Source organism: Nannobrachium achirus (assembly GCF_963921795.1).
Source record: "Nannobrachium achirus genome assembly, chromosome: 4".
Taxonomy (NCBI): Eukaryota; Metazoa; Chordata; class Actinopteri; order Myctophiformes; family Myctophidae; genus Nannobrachium; species Nannobrachium achirus.
The window spans coordinates 55,682,618-55,698,718 of NC_137813.1; the positions used below are offsets into that span (position 1 = coordinate 55,682,618).

The following is a 16,101-nucleotide window of genomic DNA, read 5'->3' on the forward strand; positions in this document are numbered from 1 at the left end:
CTATGGTCTTGACCAGGCTTTTCTCTTCGCAGATGAGTAAGCCTGGCTACGCGAGGCTACATCCCACAGGGAACTTCAGTTTTCTTGCTCAGGGACACTTACGCTCGCGGGTGATTATCTAACCTGCCGACGCTGGTCGACCCAACGGGAGTTCGACCTATGGGGCAGTCCCCATGATACTGACCACGATACTGACATGATACTGACCATGATACTGACATAATACTAACCATGAAACTGACATGATACTGACATGATACTGACCACAATACTGACATGATACTGACATGATAATGACCATGATACTGACATGATACTGACCACAATACTGACATGATACTGACCATGATACTGACATAATACTAACCATGATACTGACATGATACTGACATGATACTGACCATTATACTGACCATGATACTGACATGATACTGACCATGATACTGACATGATACTGACCATGATACTGACCATGATACTGACATGATACTAACCATTATACTGACATGATACTGACCATGATACTGACATGATACTGACCATGATACTGACATGATACTGACCACAATACTGACATGATACTGACCATGATACTGACATAATACTAACCATGATACTGACATGATACTGACATGATACTGACCATGATACTGACCATGATACTGACATGATACTGACCATGATACTGACATGATACTGACCATGATACTGACATGATACTGACCATGCTACTGACCATGATACTGACCATGATACTGACATGATACTGACATGATACTAACCATGATACTGACCATGATACTGACATGATACTGACATGATACTAATCATGATACTGACATGATATTGACATAATACTAACCATGATACTGACATGATACTAACCATAATACTGACATGATACTGACCATGTTTACTGACATGATACTAACCATGATACTAACCATGATACTGACATGACACTGACCATGACTGACATGATGCTGACATGATACTGACCATGATACTGACCATGATATTGACTTCAAACACAGGAGGGCGCTGTTGTATCAGTTTATGAATGAAGAGAAGGCCAAGTCACATTTAGTCACTTGTGCAACTCTGATACTGTATGACATTCATTACACGTTCTGTATGGTTGTTCGGCCCAAATGGTAATTATATCAAACATCAACCAATCAGAATGTGTGCTTTGACCAACACATAATATGTCACATCTCTCATGGCTGCAAGTGAACCACAAATTCAGTTAATCACACAAACACCAAACACAGGACACTAAATGTGAACGTACACACACACACACACACACACACACGCACACACACACGCACACGCACACGCACACACACACACACGCGCGCGCAGACACCCGCATAAAGATGCAGAATAAGAAACACCTCTTTCATTACAATACACAGCTTGGTGAAGACATTTAAAAAGACTCTCCACTGTGTGAAGTTCAAGGGTCACCATGGGATCTGACTGTTGATTGCACCTTTGAACTTCTAACTCAGTGGTTCTCAACCTGTGGGTCGGGACCCCACATGATGACAGTGAAGTGACCATTTAATTTTAACCACATTTGTAATAGCTCAATATGGTCAAACATTGGCCAAATTGGCAAATAATAACAAAAAAAAAACTATTTTGTGGAACCGAGTCAAACTAAATTGAATGCCTAAACTCCTACATTCCATGTGCTTTTCAGGGTGGGGGCGTCCCCAGTTCACTACAAATTAAGATTATTCTGGAGGATCACTGCCTGAAAAGGTTGAGAACCTGTACTAACTGATAACAGTCCTCCCTTTACCTCAATCTTCTCAGAGCATCGCAATAAGTCCAGCAGATTGGGCTTGTTATGAACACATGTAGGGTATACCACCATGCAACGAACACACGTGGACAACTCCAGGACATGTTGCACTGTTTCAAATACACATGGGGGAGGCATGTTGAGAGATGGTGTAGCTAACAGCTACGATACACCAACACTTCTTGGAAGCTTCTCAAATGGACAAAGAAGCCTTGCCCATTTGAATATATCATTTTGTTTTTCTTCTTGAAGAAAAAGAAAACTAATAATTTAAAAACTTTTGCAGATGACATATTTATCTATTAATTTGATATGTGTAAGAGTAAGTTCACATTTTAAAGACATGTGTTTAAAAATGACAGATCCATCAAAAATAAAATATATAATAATTTGCACTGTTTATTTTACAAGGCAATACAAATAACGAAATAAGAAAATGTATACAAATTCCATAATAAATAGACTTAAAATATATTAGAATCCATGATAAATAGAATAAAGAGACTTACAAATATATTAGAATCCATAATAAATAGATTTACAAATATGTAACAATACACAATAAATAGACTTATAAAAAAGATACACATGCAATATTACAGTAGCTGCTGTATGAAAAAATAAGGCAACAATGTGATCCTCAATAAATAAACTTGACCAATAAATAAAGCATAAATAAATTATCTGTCAATCTCTCTCACACAATCACGCACCCACGTGTGCGCACACGCATGCACGCACGCACGCACGCACGCACACACACACACACACACACACACACACACACACACACACACACACACACACACACACATCTAGGGTGTGGTGTGTCAGATCAGATGGTAGCAGCGAACAGGTCCAGTCTCAGGAGGTGTGTGAGGAGAGTGACTCTCACGTCCTCCCAGCTGCTAGCACTGTAGTCCTGCAAAGACACACACAGTTTAAAAGTTAATCACAACATTCTGGTGAAGTTGGTATAGTTTGGTATAGTTTGGTAAAAGTCTCTATTATCTCATTGCATACCTAATGCTGATTCTACAAAATTCCCCCCCAAAAATGTTTTTCAAACGTTTCCGTAATTCAAAATTATTCAAGATTTTTCAAAAATGTATATAGCAGATCTATACCTGCTTGCAGCCCTGCACAAAAACGTATGTGCTGCGACCTTATTTCTGCCATTTTTGACAGACAGGTTTCAATAATCAAAAAGAATAATATCTGGGCACTTTATAAATGACTACCCAAATAAAATAATGGAGCACTCGACTGGTCTGCACGTTACTTTATTTGCAGGGGTAACTGACGTTCCGATGCTTAACACATCTTCCTCAGAGTAAAAAAACAAAACAATAGTGACATGCTGACTGACCTTCTCCTTCAGAGTTCTCTCCAGGGCTTTGAAGTGGAGTTTGGTCCTGTGTGTCAGTTTGGTGACATGGTGAGATGGAGCCACTCCCATTACCTCCACCTGGAAGAGACAGATTGGAACACATTAGTGTGTGTCTCTCTCTCTCTCTCTCTCTCTCTCTCTCTCCCCTCCTGCGCGCATGGACACACACGCACGCACGCACGCACGCACACACACACACACACACACACACACACACACACACACACACACACACACACACACACACACACACACACACACACACACACACACACACACACACACACACACACACACACACACCCTCTCTCTCTCTCATTGCCATGTTATGGTTATACTTCGTACACAGTGCTGCAGTTCGGTGGTCTGACGGAACAGCTGGCTGCTGAACGTGTCCACGTCCTTTTGGTCCCAGTCGGTGTCGTTGAGGCTCTCGCTGTCCAACACTCGCGACACCTCCTCCAGGGTGTCCACCAGGAACACCAGCTTCTCATCAACCTGAGAGAGAGAGAGAGAGAGAGAGAGAGAGAGAGATGGATATTAGACATAACAGGACAACACAGGAACACAGTGGAAACAAGCCCTTGTTTTTTTTAGCAGTCATTGTAATATCGTACCACTGTACTATTTGCAACTGTTAATAAAGTATTCAATCAATCTATCAAAGACCAACATTACTGATGCTTATTATATAATATGTAGGCCTATCTAAATTCCAAGAAGAAATTAGGCAAAAATAGATTTTTTTGTATGTTAGTTCTAAATTGTTACTACCTTTACTTACTTGTAGAACTATAGCCTACTTCTATAGCCTACTGCTTGTATGAAACATAATAATGACACAATAAGAATAGAATAGAATAGAACAACATATTAATGCAATAGGCCTACCGTGAGCTTGGAGGCGTGGCTGTACTGTTTCTCAGGGAAGTGGAGGAGTTCACCTGAACTGTTGTTACTGTTACCCTGGAGAGAGAGAGAGAGAGAGAGAGAGAGAGAGAGAGAGAGAGAGACAGAGAGAGAGAGAGAGAGAGAGAGAGAGAGAGATTATTAGGGGCATTTGCCTAAAATAGCAATGAATATAAGTTCACAAATCACAATGCAACAAGTTGTGAACTTGCAGATCGGCTTCCTTTCTACAAATAGTTTATAATGTTACATAAATTAAATGGTGTCCCATGTTTCAATCAGTTAGCAGAAACCTAATGACTTTATGGACACATGCATGGTATAATAATATCATGATGGGTTTGAATCCTCCTCAGATGATAATTTCAGCACACTTGTACTTTTTTTATACTTAAATATAGCACTTAATAAATGGCGAAAAAAGTATGCCTTCAACATTATTAAAATAGTAGCCTAAAGGTAAATACATAGTTAAACAAACTTACCATCTTCCTGAGCATGGAGATAGTATAGTTGTTATACTCCTGGAACTTGGAGCTTTTGAACCCAGTGTGATCCTCCTGCTTCCTCAGCCACTTGCACGCGCTTTCAGCCTCGACCACGGCCACGAGCATCATCATCATCATCATCATCATCATCATCATCATCATCATCATCATCATCATGGAGGGCTTATACATGTTTTAAATTCAATTGCAATAGCTCTAAATGACCACTGAGATCGCTGTTTTACCAGTAGGCTAAGGTATCCCAGTGAAGCAAGTAAGTGTATAAATCTGTTAATAGTCCTTTTTTCAGCAGTTCTTCGTTTTTCTGGCGAAGGTATGAAGAGTTGCAACAAGGCTCTTGTTCGGTTAAGTGCCGATTCGTTGTGTGCCATTATCACCTGTAAACCCGAGTTTAAATAGATAGAGAAAACTAAAGCGAGTTGAAAAGTGAAATAGGGAAAGCCCCGCTGCTTTTCATTTACCTGGATGAAGCCGCAGGTAAGAAAGTGGCCGAGTGGGCATGGATGGATGGACAGACAGACAGACAGGTGACAGTAAAATAAATGCAAAAACACACATGCAATAGGTTAGGCTATGACTAATTTAAAACATGAACAAAACACGAGACTTTACTAGGCCTAGGCTACATTTTAAAACACAAAGACAAGCCCAAACTGGTTAAATTCACAACAGTTCAGGATTTCAATGTCGAAAAATATTGATAGATTTGGTTAATACATTGGTGTAGGCTAGTGAAAATACAAGTGTAGACCTATTTAATTAATCCTATTGAGTATATGTAAGACTATTACACACACAGCCACATTTTACTGTGCCATTTTGATAATTGAATGCAGCTGTGTGTAGGGCCTATGATTTAAAATTAATGAATCACATGTCTTGGAATCAAACGTTTGTAGGATATTACAGTAAAGGAGAATTACATTGTTTCTACACAGCCGTGGTTACATTTAACTTCTGGCCTTTATTACTAGATTGATTGATTGATTGATTGATTGATTGATTGATTACTTTGTTAATAGTTTGCAAAATAGCACAGACGTAATGCTCAAATGATTAAAAAGTCCAGGGTTTGTTTCCATTGTGGTCCTGTGTATTCAGATAATGTTCATCATAATCAAAATATACAGAAATGTAGACTGAGCGATACAAGAAGAGTGGCCATAACAATTGGTTATTCATTTCCTAAAATAATACAGTAGGCCAGGGGTCTTCAACGTTTTCAGGCCAGGGACCCTCAAACTGATGTGGAAATGGAGCAGTGCCCCCCTACCTCGTAGGGTGGGGGTGGGGCTACATATTGTGTATAAAATTGTGTTTCATGTGTATAAACATACCATGTTTTTGTGCATTCAATCCTACTAATAAAGGAGCAAACTCACGCTCTAACACTCTAACGCTCAACTCACTCACGCTCTAACGCTCTAACGCTCACGCTTATCTACGTTTATCTATTCACTCGCTTCAGCAACTGATACCGAAGTTCACATGGTATTGGCCATTAGCATTATACCAACGCTGACGGAGCCCGAATTTCATTTCTCCCAAATTAAAGCAGTTTTTTTAGCGTTTTCTTAACCACTTCTGTTGAACTCTGCTGTCTGTTGCCAGGGTTACGGTCCGTTCCTCCAGGCCATGGGATCTGTAGCCCTACACACACACACCCCTTTCTCTCACAGTTAGGAATGTTTCTCTCTCTCTCTCTCACACACTTTCACCGGGTGCGTTTGACATATTTTGGAGCACATATCTTCGAACGGGTAAGGTCTAGTACTATGCTATTTAGATTCATATATTCATGCTTTTATTTTAAGCATGTACAAGTGGCCGTACCTCTGTCATTTATTAACATACCTTAAATAACTGAGAACCATTTGTCAATACTATCAATCTATCACTAACAATCTGCCAATTGCACAATAATAATGTATAGAAGCTATTCAAAAGAGACAGAATCATGTTTTTTTTTTTTTTTAATATAAAAAATAAAATAAACACCTACCTATTAGGTTATAGCCTATATGTAAAGTAGAGCTGCATGATTTATTTGACCATGCATTACATCATTTTCAGACCTATCAGGCCTATCCTTCATCTCCTTGTTCATGCCAAAAAATATTATAGGTTTTGTATAGCAATTTGTAGCAATTGTAGAAACATTAATGTTCAAGCTTGTTCATGTATTCTTGAGCATTTTCAAAATATAAATTTATTTAACATTTTTGGAAAATATAACCAATCATTGGTTAATATATTTATTTTCTTCACAAGGCTACTCTGTCTCTCATCTCTAAAAAAAACATAGGCCAGAAATAGGCTATACATGTGTGATCTCCCATTTGATTTGTCCTAGACAAACAACTAAGACATTACTATTGATAAACAAAACTACAAAATGTAATTGTTTTACTGTTATATGTTATTTGGCAGATCATAGCCTATTTAATTAGTTATTTTAATTAATTAATTTAATCATTTGAGTTTTTCTTTCTTTTTCTTTTTCTTTTTCTTACTTTCTTTTGGTTCACGATTTAGCTATTTGGAATTAATTGTATTCTACACATTTCTCACGCAGGTTGACATTTCAGCTTTCCTCTTCTGAAGAAACAGGCCTGCTGTGGTCACTGCACAGGACTATACAGTGGAAGAGCAGACCACATGACATTACCATGTCAGATCTATGGTCTGAACCACAGTGCCATTTCCACTTGAGAGCAGTGGCGTCAGTTCGGCAAAAGCTAAGGTATGGCAACATGACTGGTGTCTTGACCCCAGTCATGTTGCTTTTTAAATAAACTTTATTGAGAATTTGCAGTTTAAAATCATTTTTTTAAGCATTTACATTCATACAAACAAATCAGAAGTGTTATAGTTTGGTGTTTCCAAGCATGTTTAAAACATCTTATCTTAATGTCTTATCCTCCCCCGCATTCACTTTCTCTCTCTCCTTCATGCTTTCCCAGGGTGGGTTGTAAATTGCATCATAATGTCCCTCTATCGATATGTCATCATCAGATTGTTTTACAACACCAACAGCTACATAAGCAACAATATACAGTACAGTACAGCAGTGGTTCTCAACCTTTTCAGGCCATGACTCCCCAAATAATCATATTTGTTTCAAATATTAAGTATTTATTTTCAAAATAAATCAACAGATAAAAAAGACGGCAAAGATCACTGGTTCAAAGCATAAAACAACATCACATTTTGCTTTACTCAGTTCCACAGATACATAATTGTGAAAATATCTACAAGCTCACAACTCCTCACATTTGAGAAGAGATCTGGCATATTGGAAAAAAGGGAATGCCTGTAATGACTGATCCAATCATCCAAAGTAATGCCGTAGCATGGTGGCCTTTATCATGTCAGTATCACGATGATACTGAGCATGATTCTTTCAGATACCTATCACATCCCACATGGCCTGGTTCCAGCCCATAGACACGCCCACTCTCAGAGTGGACTGTTTCTCTGGTCTGGAATTTTGTTCATAATAAGTGATTTCTGGAGCCGAAATGACGGCTCCTCCAATTAGCGCAGGGGGTAGGGGTGTTTAACAAATAACCAATCCGTGCCGTCAAAGTCCCTCCCCTCCAGAAATCGCTCAAACAGGGCACAATGTCAGACTCAAGCTTCAGCTGAGTCTGAAATCAGGCTACATCCCACACACCCTGGTCAGAATAGCCGATGAAAACGGCATGAACCTACAGACACCGGAAGTGGCGGAAGTGCTGCGGTTAACGGAAGTTACGTCATGCGTTGCAGTCCGTTTACATAAAGTTTGTAGCTATTAACTCACTCTTAATAGGTGTCCTTTGGTCAGAATCCATGTCTTTGTTTGGATATTGTTTATTACGAGCACAACCGATGGGTCGGGAGAAGTAGGACAGTTTTTTTCATCAGCGGGGAATATGAAAAAACAATAACATCCGGTGAAATTCTCCCGACGGAAGTAGCACCGTTTCATGCCGTTTCAGCCTATGGTCTTGACCAGGCTTTTCTCTTCGCAGATGAGTAAGCCTGGCTACGCGAGGCTAAATCCCACAGGGAACTTCAGTTTTCTTGCTCAGGGACACTTGACACATTGCTGCAGAGTTGCAATCATATACCGGGGGAATCATAGGCGGGCTCACTAACCATTCAGCTATGACTGCCCCATGATACTGACCATGATATAGAGACCATGATAGTGACATGATACTGACATGATACTGTGTAACATGTCTTTAGGTCGAACACCATTTGGATCGACCACCAAAACCTGACCTTAACCCTAACCCTAACCTCAGTAAAACTATGCCTAAACCTAACCCTAACTCTAACCCTAACCTCAGTTACGGTGACGTGGGTTATCTAACCTGCCGATGCTCGCGGGTGATTATCTAACCTGCCGACGCTGTTCGACCCAACGGGAGTTCGACCTATGGGGCAGTCCCCAAGATACTGACCACGATACTGACATGATACTGACCATGATACTGACATAATACTAACCATGAAACTGACATGATACTGACATGATACTGACCACAATACTGACATGATAATGACCATGATACTGACATGATACTGACCACAATACTGACATGATACTGACCATGATACTGACATAATACTAACCATGATACTGACATGATACTGACATGATACTGACCATGATACTGACATGATACTGACCATGATACTGACATGATACTGACCATGATACTGACCATGATACTGACATGATACTGACATGATACTAACCATGATACTGACATGATACTGACCATGATACTGACATGATACTGACCATGATACTGACCATGATACTGACCACAATACTGACCACAATACTGACATGATACTGACCATGATACTGACATAATACTAACCATGATACGGACATGATACTGACATGATACTGACCATGATACTGACATGATACTGACCATGATACTGACATGATACTGACCATGATACTGACCATGATACTGACATGATACTGACATAATACTAACCATGATACTGACATGATACTAACCATGATACTGACATGATACTGACCATGTTTACTGACATGATACTAACCATGATACTAACCATGATACTAACCATGATACTGACATGACACTGACCATGACTGACATGATGCTGACATGATACTGACCATGATACTGACCATGATATTGACTTCAAACACAGGAGGGCGCTGTTGTATCAGTTTATGAATGAAGAGAAGGCCAAGTCACATTTAGTCACTTGTGCAACTCTGATACTGTAGGACATTCATTGCACGTTCTGTATGGTTGTTCGGCCCAAATGGTAATTATATCAAACATCAACCAATCAGAATGTGTGCTTTGACCGACACATAATATGTCACATCTCTCATGGCTGCAAGTGAACCACAAATTCAGTTAATCAAACAAACACCAAACACAGGACACTAAATGTGAACGTACACACACACACACACACGCACACGCACACAAACACCCACACCCACACCCACACACACACACACACACACACACACACACACACACACACACACACACACACACACACCCGCATAAAGATGCAGAATAAGAAACACCTCTTTCATTACAATACACAGCTTGGTGAAGACATTTAACAAGACTCTCCACTGTGTGAAGGTCAAGGGTCACCATGGGATCTGACTGTTGATTGCACCTTTGAACTTCTAACTCAGTGGTTCTCAACCTGTGGGTCGGGACCCCACATGATGACAGTGAAGTGACCATTTAAGGCCTTTAACCACATTTGTAATACCTCAATATGGTCAAACATTGGCCAAATTGGCAAATAATAACAAAAAAAAAACTATTTTGTGGAACAGAGTCAAACTAAATTGAATGCCTAAACTCCTACATTCCATGTGCTTTTCAGGGTGGGGGCGTCCCCAGTTCACTACAAATTAAGATTATTCTGGAGGATCACTGCCTGAAAAGGTTGAGAACCTGTACTAACTGATAACAGTCCTCCCTTTACCTCAATCTTCTCAGAGCATCGCAATAAGTCCAGCAGATTGGGCTTGTTATGAACACACGTACGGTATACCACCATGCAACGAACACACGTGGACAACTCCAGGACATGTTGCACTGTTTCAAATACACATGGGGGAGGCATGTTGAGAGATGGTGTAGCTAACAGCTACGATACACCAACACTTCTTGGAAGCTTCTCAAATGGACAAAGAAGCCTTGCCCATTTGAATATATTATTTTGTTTTTCTTCTTGAAGAAAAAGAAAACTAATAATTTAAAAACTTTTGCAGATGACATATTTTCATCTATTAATTTGATATGTGTAAGAGTAAGTTCACATTTTAAAGACGTGTTTAAAAATGACAGATCCATCAAAAATAAAAGATATAATAATTTGCACTGTTTATTTTACAAGGCAATACAAATAACGAAATAAGAAAATGTATAAAAAATCCATAATAAATAGACTTAAAATATATTAGAATCCATGATAAATAGAATAAAGAGACTTACAAATATATTAGAATCCATAATAAATAGATTTACAAATATGTAACAATACACAATAAATAGACTTATAAAAAAGATGTACACATACAATATTACAGTAGCTGCTGTATGAAAAAAATAAGGCAACAATGTGATCCTCAATAAATAAACTTGACCAATAAATAAAGCATAAATAAATTATCTGTCAATCTCTCTCACACAATCACGCACCCACGTGTGCGCACACGCATGCACGCACGCACGCACGCACGCACGCACACACACACACACACACACACACACACACACACACACACACACACACACACACACACACACACACACGCACACACACACACACACACACACACACACACACACACACACATCTAGGGGGTGTGGTGTGTCAGATCAGATGGTAGCAGCGAACAGGTCCAGTCTCAGGAGGTGTGTGAGGAGAGTGACTCTCACGTCCTCCCAGCTGCTAGCACTGTAGTCCTGCAAAGACACACACAGTTTAAAAGTGAATCACAACATTCTGGTGAAGTTGGTATAGTTTGGTAAAAGTCTCTATTATCTCATTGCATAGGCCTACCTAATGCTGATTCTACAAAATTCCCCCCAAAAAATGTTTTTCAAACGTTTCCGTAATTCAAAATTATTCACGATTTTTTAAAAATGTTTACATATAGCAGATCTATACATGCTTGCAGCGCGGCACAAAAATCATGTGCTGCGAGCTTATATATCTGCCATTTTTGACAGACAGGTTTCAATAATCAAAAAGAATACTATCTGGGCACTTCATAAATAACTACCCAAATAAAATAATGGAGTGCTCGACTGGTCTGCACGTTACTTTATTGCAGGGGTGACTGATGTTTCGATGCTTAACACATCTTCCTCAGAGTAAAAATAATAATAAATAAATAAAATAGTGACATGCTGACTGACCTTCTCCTTCAAAGTTCTCTCCAGGGCTTTGAAGTGGAGTTTGGTCCTGTGTGTCAGTTTGGTGACATGGTGAGATGGAGCCACTCCCATTACCTCCACCTGGAAGAGACATTAGAACAAATTAGAGTCTCTCTCTCCCCCCTCCTGCACGCACACACACACACACACACACACACACACACACACACACACACACAGACACACAGACACACACACACACACACACACACACACACACACACACACACACACACACACACACACACACACACACACACACACACACACACACACACACACACACACACCCTCTCTCTCTCTCTCTCTCTCTCTCTCTCTCTCTCTCTCTCTCTCTCTCTCTCTCTCTCTCTCTCTCTCTCTCTCATTGTCATTATTATGGTTATACTTCGTACACAGTGCTGCAGTTCGGTGGTCTGACGGAACAGCTGGCTGCTGAACGTGTCCACGTCCTTCTGGTCCCAGTCGGTGTCGTTGAGGCTCTCGCTGTCCAACACTCGCGACACCTCCTCCAGGGTGTCCACCAGGAACACCAGCTTCTCATCAACCTGAGAGAGAGAGAGAGAGAGAGAGAGAGAGAGAGAGAGAGAGAGAGAGAGAGAGAGAGAGAGAGAGAGAGAGAGGAAAACAACGCAATTATATTTGCAGTCATTGTAATATTATACCATTGTACTATTTGCAACTGTTAATAAAGTATTCAATCAATCTATCAAAGACCAACATTACTGCTGCTTATTATATGTAGGCCTATCTAAATTCCGAGGAGAACATTAGCCAAAAATAGATCATTTGGTGTAGATCAGTTAGTTCCAAATTGTTACTACCTCTGCTAATGCTTACTTAGAATATAGCCTACTTCTATTAGCCTACTGCTTGTATGAAACATAATAATTGTAACGAACCACTTAAAGGGACTACACCATGAATTTTCATTTTTCCAATTTTTATGTATTTTCTTGGTGTCCCACCAGCAACTTCTATCCTCACAAAGTCCTATTTCTGACCATTGTGTCTTTCTCAGTTTATGGGCAGATCTATGTTAGCATGTCTCAGAACGGTCCTGATTGTGAAATGTCAGATTTGTGATGTCACAAGGCCTGAGAAGGAGGCAGGAGGAGCTGGGAGAGGGTTGGGGAGGGGTGGGCAGGCCTGAGAAGGACGCAGGAGGACCTGGGAGAGGGGTGGGCAGGCCTGCTGAGCAGGAGGTGGGGAGGAGTGTGGGGCCAAAACTGGCTCAATAGCGCAGTCCTCCCACTCAGGACAAGGTGGTACTGCAGCTGAAAATGCTCTGAAAGCCAGGCAGAAATGACAGGGGCTCTGTATTCAGGAGTGGTAATTTAGCCTCAAACCTTTTCAAAAACGTTTTTTGGACACAAACAGTGTTATATAAATTATTTTTAAATGCATGGTGTAGGACCTTTAAGCACTGCCCTACACAAAAGATATGGTTTCAAATGTAGTATTATTTACAATGAGTATTGTCCACCAGATGCACCTCCTGGCCAGCAGACGGCGCCACTGTTTACCTAGCAAGACAAGCCTTTTGACTATATTAGATAGTTTACTGAACGTTTGCAAAGTTTCTTGTATTGTCATTGTTTACTTTGGTCACACAATGTTTATTGTTAATGTCTCTATTGATATCTTTACATTGTTTTGCCTGAAAGAACTGTAATTGAGTTCGTTTTCCACTGTTTATTATTCTGAGACTTTTATTTTGAAACGAATGATACAGGAAGCAGGTAACCGGTAGTAACGTCTTTTTGAGCGGTCTGCTCAGAGCTCACATGAAAACAAATGAATCCAAAATGAAAGAAAGCACAGTATAGGAGCGCATCCATGTTCTTGCTGAAAAGTGTAATTCATTGTATAAGCACCTGGCTGAGGGCACAAGGTATGTTATATCCTGCACTACGTTTTATAGTTTTGTTTGTTACAGAGTTAATGGGCTGTTGTGTGAACGTCCTTTAGCTGTTCTATTTTTAGACTCATTGAGAAGCCTCAGTAACGTTATATAAATAATTAAATAACTAACGTGAATTTAGATCGGTAATACATGCTATACAGTACAGTGCATAATCCTTGGGAGTAAAGGTATATTTCATTTGCAGGTTGATACATAATACAAACTATTTCATGGTTGTCAATACTAAAAGATTAAAACAGAATACTTTAATATACTTAATTGTTAAGAAGTTAAAAGACAAATAGTTTACATTTCATTATTGTTAAAAGGCTAAGGGATTCTTGTCTTGGTGATTTAGATAACTTGGCTTTCATCTTGCACTCAAAGGAGAGATTGTCATGTTGTTCAAATTAATTCATGGTGAAGTTTTTGTAACTTACATGTTCTCTGTCAATTGTTATTGATTTGTTATTTGGCTGTATTTAACAGTATGCTTTTGTCAGATAAGATATGTCAGCTACTGTATTGTAATTTTTGGTTCTTTTTCTGCTTTCCCACCTATAGCTTTTACGGTGTTTCTGGAACAATAAAATATTCTAAAATCATCAGTTGAGAGCTCATTCCTTATTCCAGCCAGGGTCGCTTACAATAATGATACAATAAGAAGAATAGAATAGAATAGAATAGAATAGAATAGAATAGAACAACATATTAATGCAATAGGCCTACCGTGAGCTTGGAGGCGTGGCTGTACTGTTTCTCAGGGAAGTGGAGGAGTTCACCTGAACTGTTGTTACTGTTACCCTGGAGAGAGAGAGAGAGAGAGAGAGAGATTATTATTAAGGAGGGCCATTTGCCTAAAATAGCAATGAATATAAGTTCACAAATCACAATGCAACAAGTTGTGAACTTGCAGATCGGCTTCCTTTCAACACCTTTCTGCAAATAGTTTATAATGTTACTCAAATTAAATGGTGTCCCGGTGTTTCAATCAGTTAGCAGAAACCTAATGACTTTATGGACACATGCATGGTATAATAATATCATGATGGGTTTGAATCCTCCTCAGATGACTTGCATGTCAAATCATTTAATCATCAAAATGTTTGTTTAATTTCAGCACACTTGTACTTTTTAATCTCACAGCCTACTTAAATATAGCACGTATAGTATACAATAGCCTACTAGGCTAATAAATGGCGAAAAAAGTGTGCCTTCAAATATTATTAAAATAGTAAAGGTAAATACATAGTTAAACAAACTTACCATCTTCCTGAGCATGGAGATAGTATAGTTGTTATACTCTTGGAACTTGGAGCTTTTGAACCCAGTGTGATCCTCCTGCTTCCTCAGCCACTTGCACGTGCTTTCAGCCTCGACCAAGGCCACGAGCATCATCATCATCATCATCATCATCATCAGCATCATCATGGGCTTAGACACTTTTTTAATTCAGTTGCAATAGCTCTAAATGACCACAAAGATCGCTGTTTTACCAAATGCAGTAGGCTACAGTATATCCCAGTGAATCAAGTATATTTAAATGTAGTCCTTTTTCAGCAGTTCTTCGTTTTTCTGGCGAAGGTATGAAGAGTTGCAACAAGGCTCTTGTTCGGTTGAGTGCTGATTCGTTGTGTGCCATTATCACCTGTAAACCCGAGTTTAAATAGATGGAGAAAACTAAAGCGAGTTGAAAAGTGAAATAGGGAAAGCCCCGCTGCTTTTCATTTACCTGGATAAGCCGCAGGTAAGAACGTGGGCATCGATGGATCATGCAGTTGAGAGTGAAATGAACGCAAAAACACACAATAGGTTAGGCTATTTAAAACATGAACAAAACAACAAGACTTAAGTCAATCTTAAAACACAAAGACAAACTCAAACTGCTTAAATTCACAACAGTTTTTTTCATCAAGCATTTCCCAAATTAATACAAGTGTATTTAATTCATCCTAATTGACTAGGCCTATGTAATACACACACACAGCGGCCTATAATTAGGCTAATAGGCTACACTGTTAATGCATTTTAATGTGCCATTTTTTGACAATTGAATGCAGCTGTGTGTCTGATTTAAAATTAATTAATCACATATCCTGTAATCAAACATG

General features: G+C 39.4%; 1 protein-coding gene across 1 annotated transcript; it reads right to left on the reverse strand.

Annotated features, from left to right (window-relative positions):
- Positions 1-11,523: 11,523 nt before the first annotated feature.
- On the reverse strand, positions 11,524-15,421 carry LOC308283012 (interferon a3-like; the record flags this gene model as incomplete). The annotated part of the gene is made up of 5 exons (XM_080723398.1): positions 11,524-11,610; positions 12,067-12,165; positions 12,480-12,632; positions 14,720-14,794; positions 15,257-15,421. The coding sequence occupies 5 exons, from the start codon at positions 15,419-15,421 to the stop codon at positions 11,524-11,526; spliced, it is 579 nt and encodes a 192-aa protein (XP_080579524.1).
- Positions 15,422-16,101: the final 680 nt, after the last annotated feature.